Source organism: Lissotriton vulgaris, chromosome 1_1, assembly GCF_964263255.1.
Source record: "Lissotriton vulgaris chromosome 1_1, aLisVul1.2, whole genome shotgun sequence".
NCBI classification, from domain to species: domain Eukaryota; kingdom Metazoa; phylum Chordata; class Amphibia; order Caudata; family Salamandridae; genus Lissotriton; species Lissotriton vulgaris.
This window is the reverse complement of record NC_141685.1, coordinates 1,112,672,857-1,112,688,693: the sequence shown is the minus strand read 5'-3', so window position 1 is coordinate 1,112,688,693 and position 15,837 is coordinate 1,112,672,857. Positions and strand designations below refer to the sequence as shown.

At 48.1% G+C, this 15,837-nt stretch overlaps 1 protein-coding gene across 1 annotated transcript in view; it reads left to right on the top strand.

Annotated features, from left to right (window-relative positions):
- The first annotated feature begins 8,190 nt into the window (after positions 1-8,190).
- Positions 8,191-15,837, top strand: part of BRME1 (break repair meiotic recombinase recruitment factor 1) — a 313,388-nt gene continuing 305,741 nt past the window's right edge. The window contains exons 1-2 of the mRNA XM_086928376.1: positions 8,191-8,308; positions 8,784-8,997. Of these exons, the coding sequence (XP_086784502.1) occupies positions 8,191-8,308; positions 8,784-8,997 (332 nt within the window). The remainder of the gene's footprint in view (positions 8,309-8,783; positions 8,998-15,837) is intronic.

The window sequence follows — 15,837 nt, the reverse complement described above, 5'->3', positions numbered from 1 at the left end:
GTGCGGGGACATCCGGTGGTGGGTTTTTACCGTCTCCCTTAGCTCCCCAAGAGAGTTTATTTAGTTGTTTCTGCGTGGAGTTCTTGGTTCCCCTAATAGAAGCCATCCGAGATGCAAACAGGTGACCCTATTCCGGGCTCGTATCCGCCGTCAAGGGGCGGCACCCATCTAGGAAACACGCGTTCGAAGACTGAACAGATCCGACCTTCCGGCCACTACCGATAGAAGAGATGTCAATGAGACCACAAGTAGTAAAAAGGCAGCTGAGTTCAAGGGACTGTGTCACTCAGAGGGACAAGGAGGCCAATACCCAGTACAAGGTTTTCGATTACACTCCTCCCCTCCGCCTCGCCGGGAATGTTGAGTCAGGCCTCAGTCACTTGTGAACCCCGGTAGGGCCTATGGGGTCTCGCAGGTCAAGACAGTCAAGGCGTCTGCAGGAACAAGACTCACAGTGAAGCCACGACGTGTGCCCCTGCAGGAATTGAAACACAGTAGGCCACATGTATCTCAGAGCAGCTGCGTAGTGGGGCTTGTAGTTCTCTACCTTCAAATCCGCTGAAGGGAGGCCACTTATGGAGGCTAGCTGTGTGGGCCGTGCTTTGATCAGGCCATCAATTTGGGGACTGCAGGGGCCGGTGGTGTCTTGGCGTGGCGGGGCCCAGTTGCGCTGCGGCCGCGGTCACGCGTGCCTCTGCTGTGGGATCTGCTGGGGTGGACTCAGGGGGGATTGTCGTCTGCCTCTGTACCGCCCTCGCCCCAGGCACCTTTCAAAGCCGAGCGTATTTATGGGCCTGAAAGGGAGTCATCCGAAAGCTTAGGGAGAGAAGGCGGAGCTTCAGGGGTGGACTTCGAGCGGCCGACACATAGGCCGCGAAGCTGGGGCGCAGCGTAGAATCCAGGCCGAGGTCCGGCGGCGGCCCGCTTCGCCCCTCTCGTCGCTGCCCCGTATACCTCTCAGGATGGCGCTGCTCCGCCCGATGGTAGCAGAGGGTGTCCAATCCCCTCCTGTGTCCTCAGGAGAGCAAGCCCCGGACGCGGCTAGCAAGGAGGTCTCCCGGAGCTGCCAGGTCTTAGAGCCGATGCCGAGCTCAGGCCGCCATCTTGCCAGAGCTGCCCCGGGGAGGCTCTTCTCCAGTCTTTACTGTCGCCTCAGTGCTGGAATAAGGGTCAATCAGGAGGCGTAATGGTGCACACCGGGCTTCGTCACCGAGCCTCCCGCTCACCGGGGAGTCTCGCGCCCAGAGACTGATCTTGGTAACGGATATTCAGGCGAGGGCCGGGGAGCCGCGCTAACAGGCGACCATTCCCTTCGGCTGCTGGCCACGCCCCGACCGTGCCCCCTTCTTGACCATTCCGCTGGCACTTGCAGCTTCCATCATCTGACTTCCTGCTAGAGTCACAGTGGCTTATTAGTGGAAGACCGTGAATGCAGTTTACATTCTATGCTCAGGCTCATTTGGACTTTAATTATGGTTCTAGTGGTGGAGGAGGTGTTTGTGTCAATCTCTTAACGGTACACAGATTGCCTTAAATTTCTGGCCCGAGAGCCACAGAGCATGCACACAAGAGGCAGGTGTCCTCACCCGTCAGAGATCTAAGGCTCCAAGTACTCTGCTGTCTTCTCACTTGCCTCCCCGACACCCTTTCCACCTAAGAATTGCCTTCCGCTCCTGCAGGGTTCTCTGTGAGAATTAGACAGACTGAGGAACCAAACCATAACGTTCCTGAGTTCCTGACAGATAATGTTGCATTTCATCACTAGGAGGAAGAGGATAAAGTGCTGAGTATAAGTGCTCAGCAACAAGGTGTAATCTCAGGCACCAGCTCTTTTCATGAGGCAGCAAAGCACCTGACCCAGAACCATGATTATTCCCAGGCCTGGGAGTAACACCATTGCTCTCAAGGCTGCCTTGGACTGTCAGATCAGTTCCCTGCCCTTCTCTAAGGGTAGAGTTCCCAAGCTGTAATTGCAGTATGGGACTAAGCCAATCTGCCCTTCTTGACGCTGCCGTTCTGACTCATCACACCAAGAAGTTATGGGCATTTTCCCCCTCTGAGCTTTTAAGAGTCAGTGCATTCCAGGCCATTTGTATGGGTGAGTAGAGCAGTGCTTCTTGTTTGAGTTGTCTCTATCTCATTTCTGTCTGATGAAGCCTTTATTTGTGGGTGCCTCAGGAGGTCCACCAAGGGAGGTTGAAGCTTCAGTAGATCTTTTTTCCTGACTTTTTGCCCTCAAAAAAGTCATTTTTTGGGGGACTTGGACACAGATGCCAAAACTGGTGGCAACAAACACCTCCCTCTAACCAAGTGGTGCTACTTAGTGCTAGTCAAGGCCCTGTTGCTCTGCAATAGATACACCACTGCCAACACCAGAGAATGAGGGCATTTACCCACTGACAACAGCCTCTCCTTCTCTTAACCCCCACCAATGAAAGTTCTCATCATTATGCTGCAAGTCCACAGGCAGCATTGGGATTCTAGAAAAGCTAACTCATAGAACAACAAATATCAGACACCAAATGACAAATCCATCCTTAACTCTGGGAGGGCCACAACTCGGTGTGTCATGGTGATGGTCTCCATTTTGAAGGACAGAGCTTAATTCATCCTCCCACACAGACAAAGCAAAGTGTCTAAAGTCCTATTGCATAAAGAGGTTTTAGTTTTCAGGTATTTCACTCAGACAGTTGAATGCCAGTGCCATCATTGCGATCTAACAGCAGCAAACTTGAGTTTGCATGGTGCACCTTCTTTCGCTCTGTTTATGCCTTGGAGGAGTATAAGTTTAGGCTTAGCATGGTCTGAGAAGCAGCTGAACAGAAACTGCAAATGTCACTGAACCTCCTTGACAACACCGCCTGGATGGTTCACACTCACCCTTTAATGCCTTTTATGCCTTTAATGCCTTTTATGCCTTTTAAGCCTAATGCCAAGGAGAAACTCATTGACCTCTCATATCTTGGAATGAACATGTTCACCAACCCATATATGTGCCCGCCCCCGCATATGAGGTACTTCAGCAGTTCAAGAGAACACAGTCATAGGATCAACTCAGATGATCGTTCATGTGGTAAAACTGTGACCAGGATCTCTTTTCCAGCAGAAGAATGTATTTCAGCCATTCAAGGTCAGAACCTCTTTTTGCTATAGGTCTCTGGAAGCTGTATCTTTCCCTTGATCTCATTCACCCGACAGTCAGTGTAAAATCAATCCCCCACACCCAAGTAGTGACTAATAAGTCACAATACTTCCACATGTAAGGAGATCTAATCCATTCACGTGCGGTGTCTGTCAACATCACCTCTGCAGCATGAGTCCTCGTAGCACTATGAAATAACTCTTCAGAATTGAATGAGCCATACACTGATTGCCACTGATTCCACTGTCGACATTACAAGAGCTTCTACATTAGCTCAAGAGGGTATTCTTTTTAACAGCAGTAGAGCAGCTTTCACTATCAGACCAGGGCTGGGATAATAATCCCATTTACAAGGAAAATGGAAGGAGCACTCCACTCCGTATGATATCATCCAGTACCTACCAGTGCAGAAGTTACGGATATTAATTGTGGCTCATTTCCTGATACCAGTCCAGAACATCAACTGACTGTGATTGTTGAACATGCAGGGGGCTTATATCCTTGTACTCGTCCCACAGGAAAATAGATTATACATCATTTTAGCAAACATAAATCAATAGGATCAGTAGATGGTGCTGGTCATTGGTCTACATGTAGCACTCTGGGTCTTCTACAGGATTCAGGCCCCAGTGTCAGTCTTTCTTGAAGGTCGATTGCTACTGCTACGTGGTCAAATGCCTCATGAACACCGCATCAAGAGTGTGTGGGAAGTCTGACGTGACTCTTATCCTCAGGGCGATGTTTGATCTTGAGTGCTTAGTGAATTACCCGAAATCATCACTCACCCTAACAAAGAGTATTGAACGCTTCTGGGCTATTCTGAACTTTGGGGCTCAGAAATCTTTTCCCTCTACTTAAGGGGGTATTAGCCATTAATCTGACCCTGTGCCACTTCCTAAAAAATTGGGTATTAATGATTGCCATGTGGTTCCGCAGCTGCCTTGTTCAGTTGAGTGTCTTGTGCCAAAATGTCACTCCACTCCCTACACATCCTCCTGGCAAGGCAGTGGGATGAGTTACTGGACAGCCATCCCTAGTGCTAACCCTCAGATGGCATAATCATGCACCCAACGTGTGGTGTGGTGCTCCTTACACTTACCACGGACACAAATTGTAAGCAAGGATTATTTGGGAAGTTCTAGGTGGGGATCCCTTTATTCATGTCTCGTGCATTATATCAGATCAGATCACTGCACAACTTATTCTGACGTTCAAGGCAATCTTACAGACTTCACATTCACTTCACTTGAGCAGCCTTCCTTTATTTATTTTATTTATAAAGTTTATATAGCGCAAACTTAATCCTGAAGGATATCAGAGCGCTTTACACTTGAGGGAGTGAGGTAACATAACAGTACGAGAGTCAAATAGGGAATATACAAAGGAAATACAATGGTGCACATCGAAGACTCAAGATGGACCTTGGCTAGGAGTATAATGTGCTATGCATTGAAACAGAATTACAAAGGGGAGCCAGTACAATTGTGAAGAACCAGAATGATGTCCTTTCTTGAAGTGTGTGGCGGATGCGCTAATAGCTGACCTTTGCTCCTCTTATGAAGTTAAGAACTTGTTCATGAGGAATCGTTTTGCTTCCCATTTGAATGCAGCCTTGGAGGAGATTCTCTGGATTTCCAGTGGGAGAGAGTTCAAAATTTTTGGAGCAGTACCCGAGAAGGCTCGTTGACATGTTCTCTTTTTGCGGAAGCTCTTGGGTTCCAGGAGCAGGGAGTTAGCACTCCTCGACGGTCTACCCCTTCCGGATAGTATTAACTTTTGCGCCAGATAATTGGGGGTTTTGAATTCCTGTTATTTGGCAGGAGTGAACCAACATAAAACCCTGACCCCATCTTCAAGGCCTGGGAATTCCAAATCATTAACAAAAAAATCAAATGGGGAATGGATCACTTGTCCTGAGTAACCAGGGTTTATAAATTTTCGTGTAATATACCAATAAAAAACCCTCATTCACGTACAGAGGTTGGGGTGGCGGTATATCTTGATTCTCTGCCTGACTCTTAAAAACGTGACATCATCATCATAGGGTTAGTTCTTATGCTTCCTCCACCTAGAGGTGAACCACTGGTTAGTGCAGCAGTGATCAGTGATAAAGGGTTCTCGTGCAGTGAATCACAAAAGGAAAAAATGGTTAAAAGACTTGTATAGCCAGGTCAAGAATTTTAATAGTTCTGGGTTCTAGGTGTTCTAAAAATTGTTTCGTGCATAGGAAGATTGATTAGGAGTCGCCTGCCAGTATGTCCGTAAAAAAGGTCAACATGTTTCAGCCCTTGTGGTTGCCCATGGGGGTCAAGTGGGCTTTTTTCAGGACCTCGAAAGAAAAAATAGTGATAGAGACCGAGTGTGTCTCTGTGATTTAAGACCGTATTTTGTCAGGGTCTTGGTGAATCAAGGTGTATTAGCCTGATTCTAGTGAGGTCGATTGGTACCTTATGTCCATATTGTGGGCCCCCAGAGGAAGAGTCAACACAAGTCGTGCTATACCAGCGCAACAGCAGGGAACAAACCCCCTGGTCGCCCGCTGATGTCTAAACAATAAGGACATACCCGACCCGCCCTCCACAGCCTGAGCCTGGTGTAATAAACCCGGTGAAGCTATTTAAATTGAATGAGACACAACCTCATTGATATCTCTGCTCCCCTAGGAGAGGCCAGTGCGTCCATCCAATCATCTCCATCCAGTTGGCCAACATCCCCAACCAAAGCCTCTCTGAGTTTATCCGATGTAGCGGAGCTATGAGTCACCAAAGATTGATAAATCTTTGATATCTTATGATCCTGCAAATCTCCCATGAAGAGCTTGGCCTCAGTCAGACTGAGAGTCTGGGAGAGTCTCTAACCCCGAAAAACTCATATAAATACCATTCCGAAATTGGAGGTATTTATAGAACTGAGTTCTTGTCATATGGTACTCTTGCTGAAGGTCCTGAAAAGATTTGAGCACTGAGCCTCGCATTACACCCCCTAATGTGAAAATTCCTATATTGTTGCACCCTTGAAATCCTGCTAGTGCCCCAAGCTGCAGCAAACGGCCATTATGCCACAGCAGGGTTTCCCTGGTTAGCTTATTCCACCATCCCATCCTACGGAGGGATTGTTTTCACACCTGAAACACCACCCCAATGGCCAGTGGTAGGGAATTAGGTAATGACGCCGAGTACAGAATGGTATGCAGGGTGGACTTCCCCATTCAACTCCGCTCCACTGCATTGGTGGGGTCTTCTCGGTCTCGATACCGCCATTCATTAAGCAACAGGAGATGCGAAGCCGGGTAGTACGCTTGGATATCTGCTGTGGCCAGCCCCCTGCAATATGTTGACTGAAAGCAAGTCCGCAGCGCCACCCTGGAAGCCCCCCCTGCCCACAGGAATTGTCCCAAGGCCGAATTCACCTGGTGAAACCACGAAGGGGGCATTGGGCATGGATGAATCTGCAATTGATAGATCAGGCGCGATAATGGCTCCCTTTTAAAGATTGCCGTTCTGCTATAGATAGAAAGGGGCATGTGCGACCAAGTTTTAATTTCCTCCCTTATCCGTGTCCAAATTGGTACAATATTTCTGTCCCACGCTACTCTCTGCAGATCTGATAGGAAAACTCCCACATATTTCACACCCTGTGTCGACTCCCGTTCTGCCGTGGCCCAAGCCAATGCGGTCCAAGAACCCATGATCCCACTCAAATACCACCATCTGCACGTCCATTCGCACCCACGCTGCAAAAGGCTCCATTGCTAGAGCAAAGAATATGGCGACAAAGGACACCCCTGACGAGTGCCTCTGCCAATGGATCCTGCCACCCGCACCGACCCCATGAGATCCGTATATAGCAGTTTTAGATATGCCAAGAATCGCGTGCCTATATTAAGACAGTCGAGAAGCGCGAACAAGTATACCCAACTGAGGGAATCAAACACCCTATCCATGTCCGCCAGCAAAAGGGCAGCCAGCACTCCTCTTCCCTGGATGGTAGCTATCACATTGTGCGCATGCCGGATATTGTGGCGCGTAGCCCGCAGATGCATAAAGCCCGCCTGATCTGGATGAATCAAGGTAGTTATGTGATATTGAAGACAATTGGCCAACATTTTGACCTGAATTTTGGCCTCATTATTTAATAGTGAAATGGGGCAATATGAGGCCTGTTGGTACGGAGGCCGGCCTGGCTTGTTAAATACAACCACCTCCGCACGCCTCCAATTATTCAGCAGACAGCCCCGGTCTCTAGCTTCATCGAAAACTTGAAGGTAGTACAACCCTTACTTGGAGAAATATTTCCTTAAGAATTCGCATAGGAACCCAATTGGACCCATTTGGACCCGACGCCTTTCCCGAATTCAAATCTCCCAGCGCAGTGCAGATCTACTCCTCAGCGAACGGAAGTTCCAGGTCAGTTTGTGCGTCCTCAGAAAGGGCGCCGGTGGTTGGTCAGCTATAAAGCGATGGATCACGTCTTCCTGCAGGAGTACTCTAGGGGTATAGAGTTCTGCAAAATAATGTGCAAAACTCTCAGCTATGAGGGAGGGGTCACTCAGAATCCGTCGATCCGGACTTGATATACTTGAGAGAACCTGGGGCTGCAAGGTCCCTTGGCATAGTCTATGCAGTATTTTACTGGACTTGTCGCCCCATTGGTAAATTCTGCTACGGGACGCTAGCCACACAAGGCGGGCCTCATCCATAAGGGTGTCTGCATAATATTGTTGTGCCAATACCAGCTGTCGGCTCACCAGATTCCCTCCCTCCTCTCACTACTCTGCTCTAATTACATTAAGTGGGCCTCCGACCGCAGAAGAGCCTCCCACCGGGTGCGACGTGCAGCCGCTCAGAAGGAAATGTCTAGCCCCCGCAGAGTAGGTTTCATTGCCTCCCACAACGTTGTGGCCTCGGCCACTGCCCCACATTGAGTTAGGGACAATTTAGAAGACCATTCATTCCTAAATTCTTCATACAATTTGCAGCCACCAAAAAGCGTGGGTGTATGCGGGAAGCCTCAGTTCGACTCCTCTTTTAGTGGAACTCCATTCCAAGATGGCCACCAAATATGAAAATCATTTCAGTATGTCAATTTATGAGACCATTCCCTTTCTGCATGGAGTTTCTTGTTCAGAAACCAGCCTCATTCTTTCAGATGGCTTCTGTTCCACAAGTATGTAAAGAACTTCAGATCAGTGCACTTGTACGTACACATTTGGGACCCAGCACCAGTGTGCCTTTTTGCTTTTTCCTCCTGTAAACGTTACTTTCCAGAGGGTGCCCTTTGTATCCTGTGTTACAGCCGGAACCGACAGTGCAGCTTTTGGACGGTGTGACCCTTTCCTCAGAGCCTCCAAGAATGAGGTAAAAAAACTGACTCCTATGTCCAGAGATTGACAGCTCTCTTTCTTGTCTTTCATACATGAGCAAGTCTTAACATAAGGTCATTTTCTAGTGCATCATTCTCTTCAGCTTTCTAAAATCTACAGGAACCTCTGCCAGGGCCCTCTTAACTCAAGCATTGGGTGTAAAGCTGTAAACAGGACTTCTTTTATTATCACTGCTGTATTTTGCATTATACTTGTTAAGTTCTTGCTGGTACGTCTAATTTTTAGGATTAATGTTCTGTCATACTTGTCTGTTTTTAGCAAATGGCAACAATGATGCCCAAGCACCACAATCAAAACGAGCCCACAAGAAGCAAGCCCAGATAGAGGGTAAGCAAGAAGCAAGCCACCTAGAAATGGAGGTTTTGGAGAGCAATGCAGAGAAAGGACGGGAAAGGAAGGAGCTGGACCGGAAAAGAACAAAAATAAACGCTTCAGAGGAATCAAGACCCATGCTGGAAAGTGCTCCACCAAGGTAAGTGGGCAGGCTTCCATTGCACCAGTGAGTGCTACTTAACATCTGAACCTGACTCAATGTCCCCACTTCAGCCGATGTATCTCTACCTCTGAAAAAAAGTACAGACCCTGTCTGCTCTACAACCAACTCATTCCCGAATCGTGCCACTGTCCGAGTCATATCCCGAGGGCAATGTGGATAATTAAAATGGGGACCCAGAGGGGCCCCCCATCCCCGGGGACTGCCACCCCCCGGGGCTTCTTTTTTTAAAAAATAAAAAATACCTGTGTGTCAATCCAGAGGTCCCCTAGGGGCCAACTAGCCTACAAGGTACCTCCAGTAAGCGCCACGGAGCTGTGTTGCAGAGTGTTGTAAAAAGGGGGCGTGGCCTCTGAACACCTCTCTGCAACGCAGCTCCCTGGCGCATACTGTAGGTACCTGGTGGGCTAGTTAGCCCACAGGGACCTCAGGATTGAAGAGGAATTAATTCCCCAACTTAAAACGCGCCACAGGGCTTGTTTGCACACATGTCACCTCAGGCCCCCTTTCTTCACTATTGAGCAAAATATTCTTCTAAAATCAGCCGAACTACGAATTCCAATTTACTCACCTGTTATCACGAGAAACCTCAGTGCTGCATCTTTGAGCCCAGTACGGACCGTGAAAAGTAAATCTAAGCGTACTTACCAGTAACTAGTATTTCCTTCCATAAGAATCTATTGTGTGGTTTTCACCAGAAAAGTTTCTAAGTGTCTATTTTTGAAACGTACAAATATTGCTCCAAAATCAGCCGAACTACGAATTCCGATTTACTCACCTGTTATCAGGAGAGACCTCAGTGCTGCATCTTTCAGCCCACTACTGATCCTGAAAAGTAATTCTAACCGTACTTACAGTAACTTGAATTTCCTTCCATAGGCTAACATTGACTGGTTTCACTTGGAAATTCTTTTAAGTGTGGAGTTTTGTAACTTAAAAAAATTCCTCTAAAATCAGCCGAACTCCGAATTTTGATTTACTCACCTGTTATCAGGAGAGAACTCAGTGCTGCATCTTTCCGCCCACTACTGATCCTGAAAAGTAATTCTAACCGTTCTTACAGTAACTTGATTTCCTTCCATAGGCTAACATTGACTGGTTTCACTTGGAAATTCTTATAAGCGGGAACCCACTGAGGGAATATGCTATAGCTCTCCTGGGGAGTCGTAATCTCCGAATTAAGGACTCGGGCTCCCAGAATGCACGAGAAATTGCCTAATGAAGTGCACACCCACTTAGGGAAGCGTGCCAATAAAAGAAATGAAGGAGGGCTGATCCCACTGTGAAAGTATGAGCAAGCCTCTGATGAGATGCTTCATAGCATCGAAACGCGCCAGGCACGATAACAAGCTGCGGGACAATGTGGAGAGATGAACGTGGAGACCGGATGGTCGACTTCGAATAGTGTGCCTTCCCGAAAAGCTCAAGGGCAAATTGGTGAACACTATTATCAGCGGCGGCCTCGTCGCGGGAAGAGCACCGTCTCTTAAACTATGGAGAAGCTGTGCCATTGAACTTCTCTACGGCGATTCAGCGCTTTTGGAGTCTAGTTGAAAAAAAACTCTCCACAGCGTCCCGAATCCTACTAAGGACAGTAACACTACTTTTATAATACTTACAGCGGGAACCCACTGAGGGAATATGCTATAGCTCTCCTGGGGAGTCGTAATCTCCGAATTAAGGACTCGGGCTCCCAGAATACACGAGAAATTGCCTAATGAAGTGCACACCCATTTAGGGAAGCGTGCCAGTAAAAGAAATGAAGGAGGGCTGATCCCACTGTAAAAGTACGAGCAAGCCTCTGATGAGATGCTTCATAGCATCGAAACGCGTCAGGCACGATAACAAGCTGCGGGACAATGTGGAGAGATGAACGTGAAGACCGGATGGTCGACTTCGAAGAGTGTGCCTTCCCGAAAAGCTCAAGGGCAAATTGGTGAACAATATATATATATATATATATATATATATATATATATATATATATATATATATATATATATGCATGTCCTCTCTCTGGCTGACACCACGTTTGGATACAGCACTTAAGGCGGAAGGGGAGCGTGACTCTATCCAGGTACGAGAGCGAGCCCACACCTTATTGCCACAGTAAAGCTGAGGAGGGAAGGCATGAATCCTGACTTTAACCCACTTGGGATGTAAAAAACGTTTTTATTTTGTTGGAGTGTGCATCCACTTGGAATATACAGCATTAAACTACAGCGCCCAGAAGGCCACGTGTGGCCACGCCCATGAGGGGCAGGTGCTAGTTATTAATCACAGAATGCAGACACTTCAGCTTTTTGACCTAAGCCACTGAAGAAGAGAGTATGCTAAACTCTCGAAACGCGTTTGGCACTGAAGCAGACAGAAAGCAATTTTCATGTTTTAAACTCCAGGAGCATGTTGCAATAAATATGGTGTTTGGAAAATCCAGCTTCCGAGTGGCAAGTCTAATTTGGGGTCCTGGACTGTGATGGATTTATAGCAGCCTCCCTGGTCGCGGACTTGGCCCTTCATGTTAAAACTTTGACCTGGCTGACACCACGTTTGGATACAGCGCTTAAGGCGGAAGGGGAGTGTGACTCTATCCAGGTACGAGAGCGAGCCCACACCTTATTGCCACAGTAAAGCTGAGGAGGGAAGGCATGAATCCTGACTTTAACCCACTTGGGATGTAAAAAACGGTTTTATTTTGTTGGAGTGTGCATCCACTTGGAATATACAGCATTAAACTACAGCGCCCAGAAGGCCACGTGTGGCCACGCCCATGAGGGGCAGGTGCTAGTTATTAATCACAGAATGCAGACACTTCAGCTTTTTGACCTAATTTGGGGTCCTGGACTGTGATGGATATATATATAAGCAATTCTTGTAAATATGTACATTGCATAAGCTCAACAAATTTATTTTCGTAGCAATGCAAGTATATAAATGCTCAAACTTGCATAATTGGGCACTGTACCTTTAATACATCTGATGTTTTAAATGTTTTACCACGTGACTCACGTTTGGAGGTGGGACCTGATGGGTGTGTCCACACTGCTTAAAGATTTAAAAAGTTTCCACTTTGTGCAATGAGGTGTGTGAACAAGACTACGCCAGTAGTCGAAACGTTGCATTTGGAAGGCACAGGAACCAAATAAAACATCTTGCCTGGAACAACGTGGGGTCTGTCTCTTCATTCGCCGCTGGGCTGTGGAAGTGTGAAGATTCTGTGCTGATATATATATATATATATATATATATATATATATATATATATATATATATATATATACCAAGCATCACGACATTCATTAGCAGCTCATTGCGCCCTCCATGCCTGACGCATTTCGAAGTTATGAAAGCTTCTTCCTCAGAGGAGCAGGCGCTGTGAGTGTGCAAGATCTGGTTCCGCCGCCCCTCTTCAATCAGAATTGCCCACCCTGTATGGGACTGCCCAGGTGAGTCTATGCAGAGGATTATGGGCACGGTAGTCCAGAGCGCTTCTCCTTTCGAAGCTAGCACCATTACTGCTTGTAGATTAAAAGCCCTCACATGTGCCTCAAAATGTGGGTTCGTTCCCTATCCAGTCTGACTGCCCGCAAAAGATTCAGTTATTATCAAATCGGCGGCCCCCATGGATCGCGGGGTGGTGCATGCTCAGGGGCAGGGCGGCCCCCAAAATATTACGCTTCCAATTGCCCGTCTGGCAAGCAGCACTCATTAGCCAGCTTAGGCATCAAGCCTTTATTGGTGCCGAACATCTCCAGCATCACGAAACTCATTAGCAACTCATTGCGCCCTCCATGCCTGACGCATTTTGAAGTTATGAAGTCTTTTTCCTCAGAGGCGCTGTGAGTGTGCACGCTCTGGTTCCGCCGCCCTTTTTCAATCAGAATTGCACGCCCTGAATGAGACTGCCCAGGTGAGTCTTTGCAGCGGATTATGGGCACGGTGGTCCAGAGCGCTTCTCCTTTCGAAGCCAGCACCTTGGAGGCATGGTATGCCGTCACCTGTCCCGCAGGCGGTCAGTGACATTAGACTGCTGGTTTCTCCAGATCATCCAAAGTGGGTATTCCTTCCTTTTTGTGACTACCCCATCACCATGCCACCCACTTACAATTGGCCGATGGAGGGCCATCTCTCCGTCAAGAAGTGCAGGCTCTCTTGGCCAAGGGAGCCATATTGAGGGTGCCTGCACCAGGCATAGGTCATGGTTGTTATTCCTGCTACTTTCTGGTGTCAAAGAAGGACGGAGAGCTTTGTCCTATTTTAGAGCTGCGCCTTTTAAACGTATTCTTGAGGAAAGAGAAATTCAAAATGCTCATGCTTCCTAAAGTCCTGTCTGTTCTCGAACCTGGAGAGTGAATGGCAGTGCTGGACTTGCAGGATGCATATTTGCACACCTCTGTCTTGCCTGTCCATAGACATTACCTGCGGTTCACAGTGGGCCAGGAGCACTTTCAGTTTGCTCTGCTCCCTTTTGGCCTTACCAGCCCCCCTCAGGTGTTCACAAAAGCAATGGCAATGGTTTCAGCTCATTTGCAGAGGTTGGGTATTCCAGTCTTCCCCTACCTCGACGATTGGCTGTTGAAGGTGGGCTTGCCCCAGCCAGTTGTCTCCCACCTTCAGACAGTGGCGAACCTCCTGCATTTGCTGAGGTTCACTATCAACGTGCTGAAGTCATACCTGATTCACTCTCACATGCTCCTTTTCATTGGAGGCATTCTGGACACAGTATAGTTTCAGGCTTGTCCTCCTGAGTGATGAGTCCAGGATGTTCAGACTATGATTCTGATGTTTCAACCTATATCCTGGATTTCTTTGAGACTGACTCGGAGGGGCTAATGGCCTCCTGCATCCTTCTTGTTACTTATGCCCAGTGGCACAGGCAGGCTCTGCAGTGAGACCTGAAGTCTCAGAAGCAAAAAAAACAAATGATGGATGGAATGCTGAACAATCAAACATTCTCCCCCAGTCACAGATCTGGGCTTAATCCATTGTTTCTTTGCTCACCACTCCACCCCAGTTTGGACCCAGCCATATGCAAATCAGCCTTGACCATGCTCCCCATGGGAACAGTCCAGGCAAAACTGCTGGACCAGGTCCTCACTGGACCGGAAACAAGCATCCTAGGACCAGTTTCGGAGTATCTCCTCTCATCAGCCAGGCTAGCTTGAATCCATAGTGAGCATGGGACCTACGTTTGGGCATACCCTTCCAATTTGGGGCGACAAAAGCAAAAACGAACAAATGTGTGGGCACAGCATCAGGAGAATCTCTCCTACATGGTTCAGATCTGGGAGGGGCCCGTAAAGATTCTGCAGTGGTGGCTAACAAACTGCTATTGGGTTAGCGGCAGACCCTTTCTCTTCCCCAACTAGAGCTGACTGTAGGGACAATCGATCAACCTTTTGGAGCTCTGGGCGATTCACTTGACACGGAAAGCCTTTCTTCTTTGAATCAAGGGAAGAATGGTGCTGGTGTTCACGGACAACACCACTGCTGTGTGGTATTGCAACAAACAGGGCGGGTGGGGTCATGGACCATTTGTCAATAAGCCCTACGTCTCTGGATATGGCTGTAACTTCAGGGCATTTCTGTAGTGGTGACAACACCTGGTGGGTTCTCTGAACGCCAGATCAGACAAACTCACAGCGGCAGCTCCTCCGCTATGGTGGCGGAGCGTTTCCCCCCAAAAATGGCAGGAAAGGAAAAATAAAACAACATGTTTTATTTCTCCTTTACTGCTAAGTCTTGGGGGCGGGGCCTGGGGGAAGGACAGTACAGAAGGGAGTAGCAGTGCTCATGATGCCGGTCAAACTCTCATGCTCAGTAACGCTCTCTCCAATCCCAGCTGCATTCCTGGGGTTGGGGAAAGCAGGCACAGACTGTCAGTCTGGAGCTCTAATCGTGAGCGCTCAGGCTGAATATGTGGTCAAGCGAGAGCAGCTTCAGGATTGGCCACAGGGAAAGGTAGGACGCTGTGCCTTAAGAAGAGGAGCAGAGGAGTGCAACACAAGACGCAGCCAGCTGAATTTTTATTTAAAATTATTATTATTTTAAAATTTTCTCCATCCCTTCGCAACCTCTAGTCCCCCCTCAACCCCCACCCACCCGCCACTCGTATCGAAACACCGCCCTCTATTGCGAACTCTGCTGCAGATGCCTAGCGGATCACGAATGGCGTTTTCATTCGGAAGTAGTGCAAGGTCTCTTTCAGCAGTGGGGAGAGCCTTGGTTAGATCTGTTCATCACCACTAAAAACGCGCAATGTCTGCCATTGTGCGCGCTGGAGTTTTCAAGATGCCTTTTTGTCTCAAGTGGAGCCCCGGCCTCCAGTACACCTTTCTACCAACACCCCTGATGCCCAGAATTCTCAAGAAGACCAGGAACAACTGGGCCCAAGTCATTCTTGAGGCTCCGAACTGGGCACAGAGAGTCTGGTATCCGGAGCATGACCATCAGTCCTCCAGTCAGACTGCCTCGACGAGAGGATGTCCTGTTGCAACAACAGGGGAGGATTCTGCACCCAAACTTGTGCACTCTCCATCTTTATGCGTGAAGATTGAGAGGCAACAGTTGATAGTTTTTGACCTTCCTCCCTAAGTCTATAACGTTATTCTGGCAGCCTGTAGTCCCTCACCAATTCGGTATACACCTGCTGTTGGGACAAGTTTGTGTCATGGTGTGCTTCCCACAACACTGACCCCATTCTGCATCCCTATCTCAAGTGCTATTCTTGCCCCAGCAGGTCTCTGCTCTGGGCACACTGAAGGGTTGCCTTTGTGCTATTTCAGCATTTTTGCGGTTGCCGGACCATAGTTGCTAGGT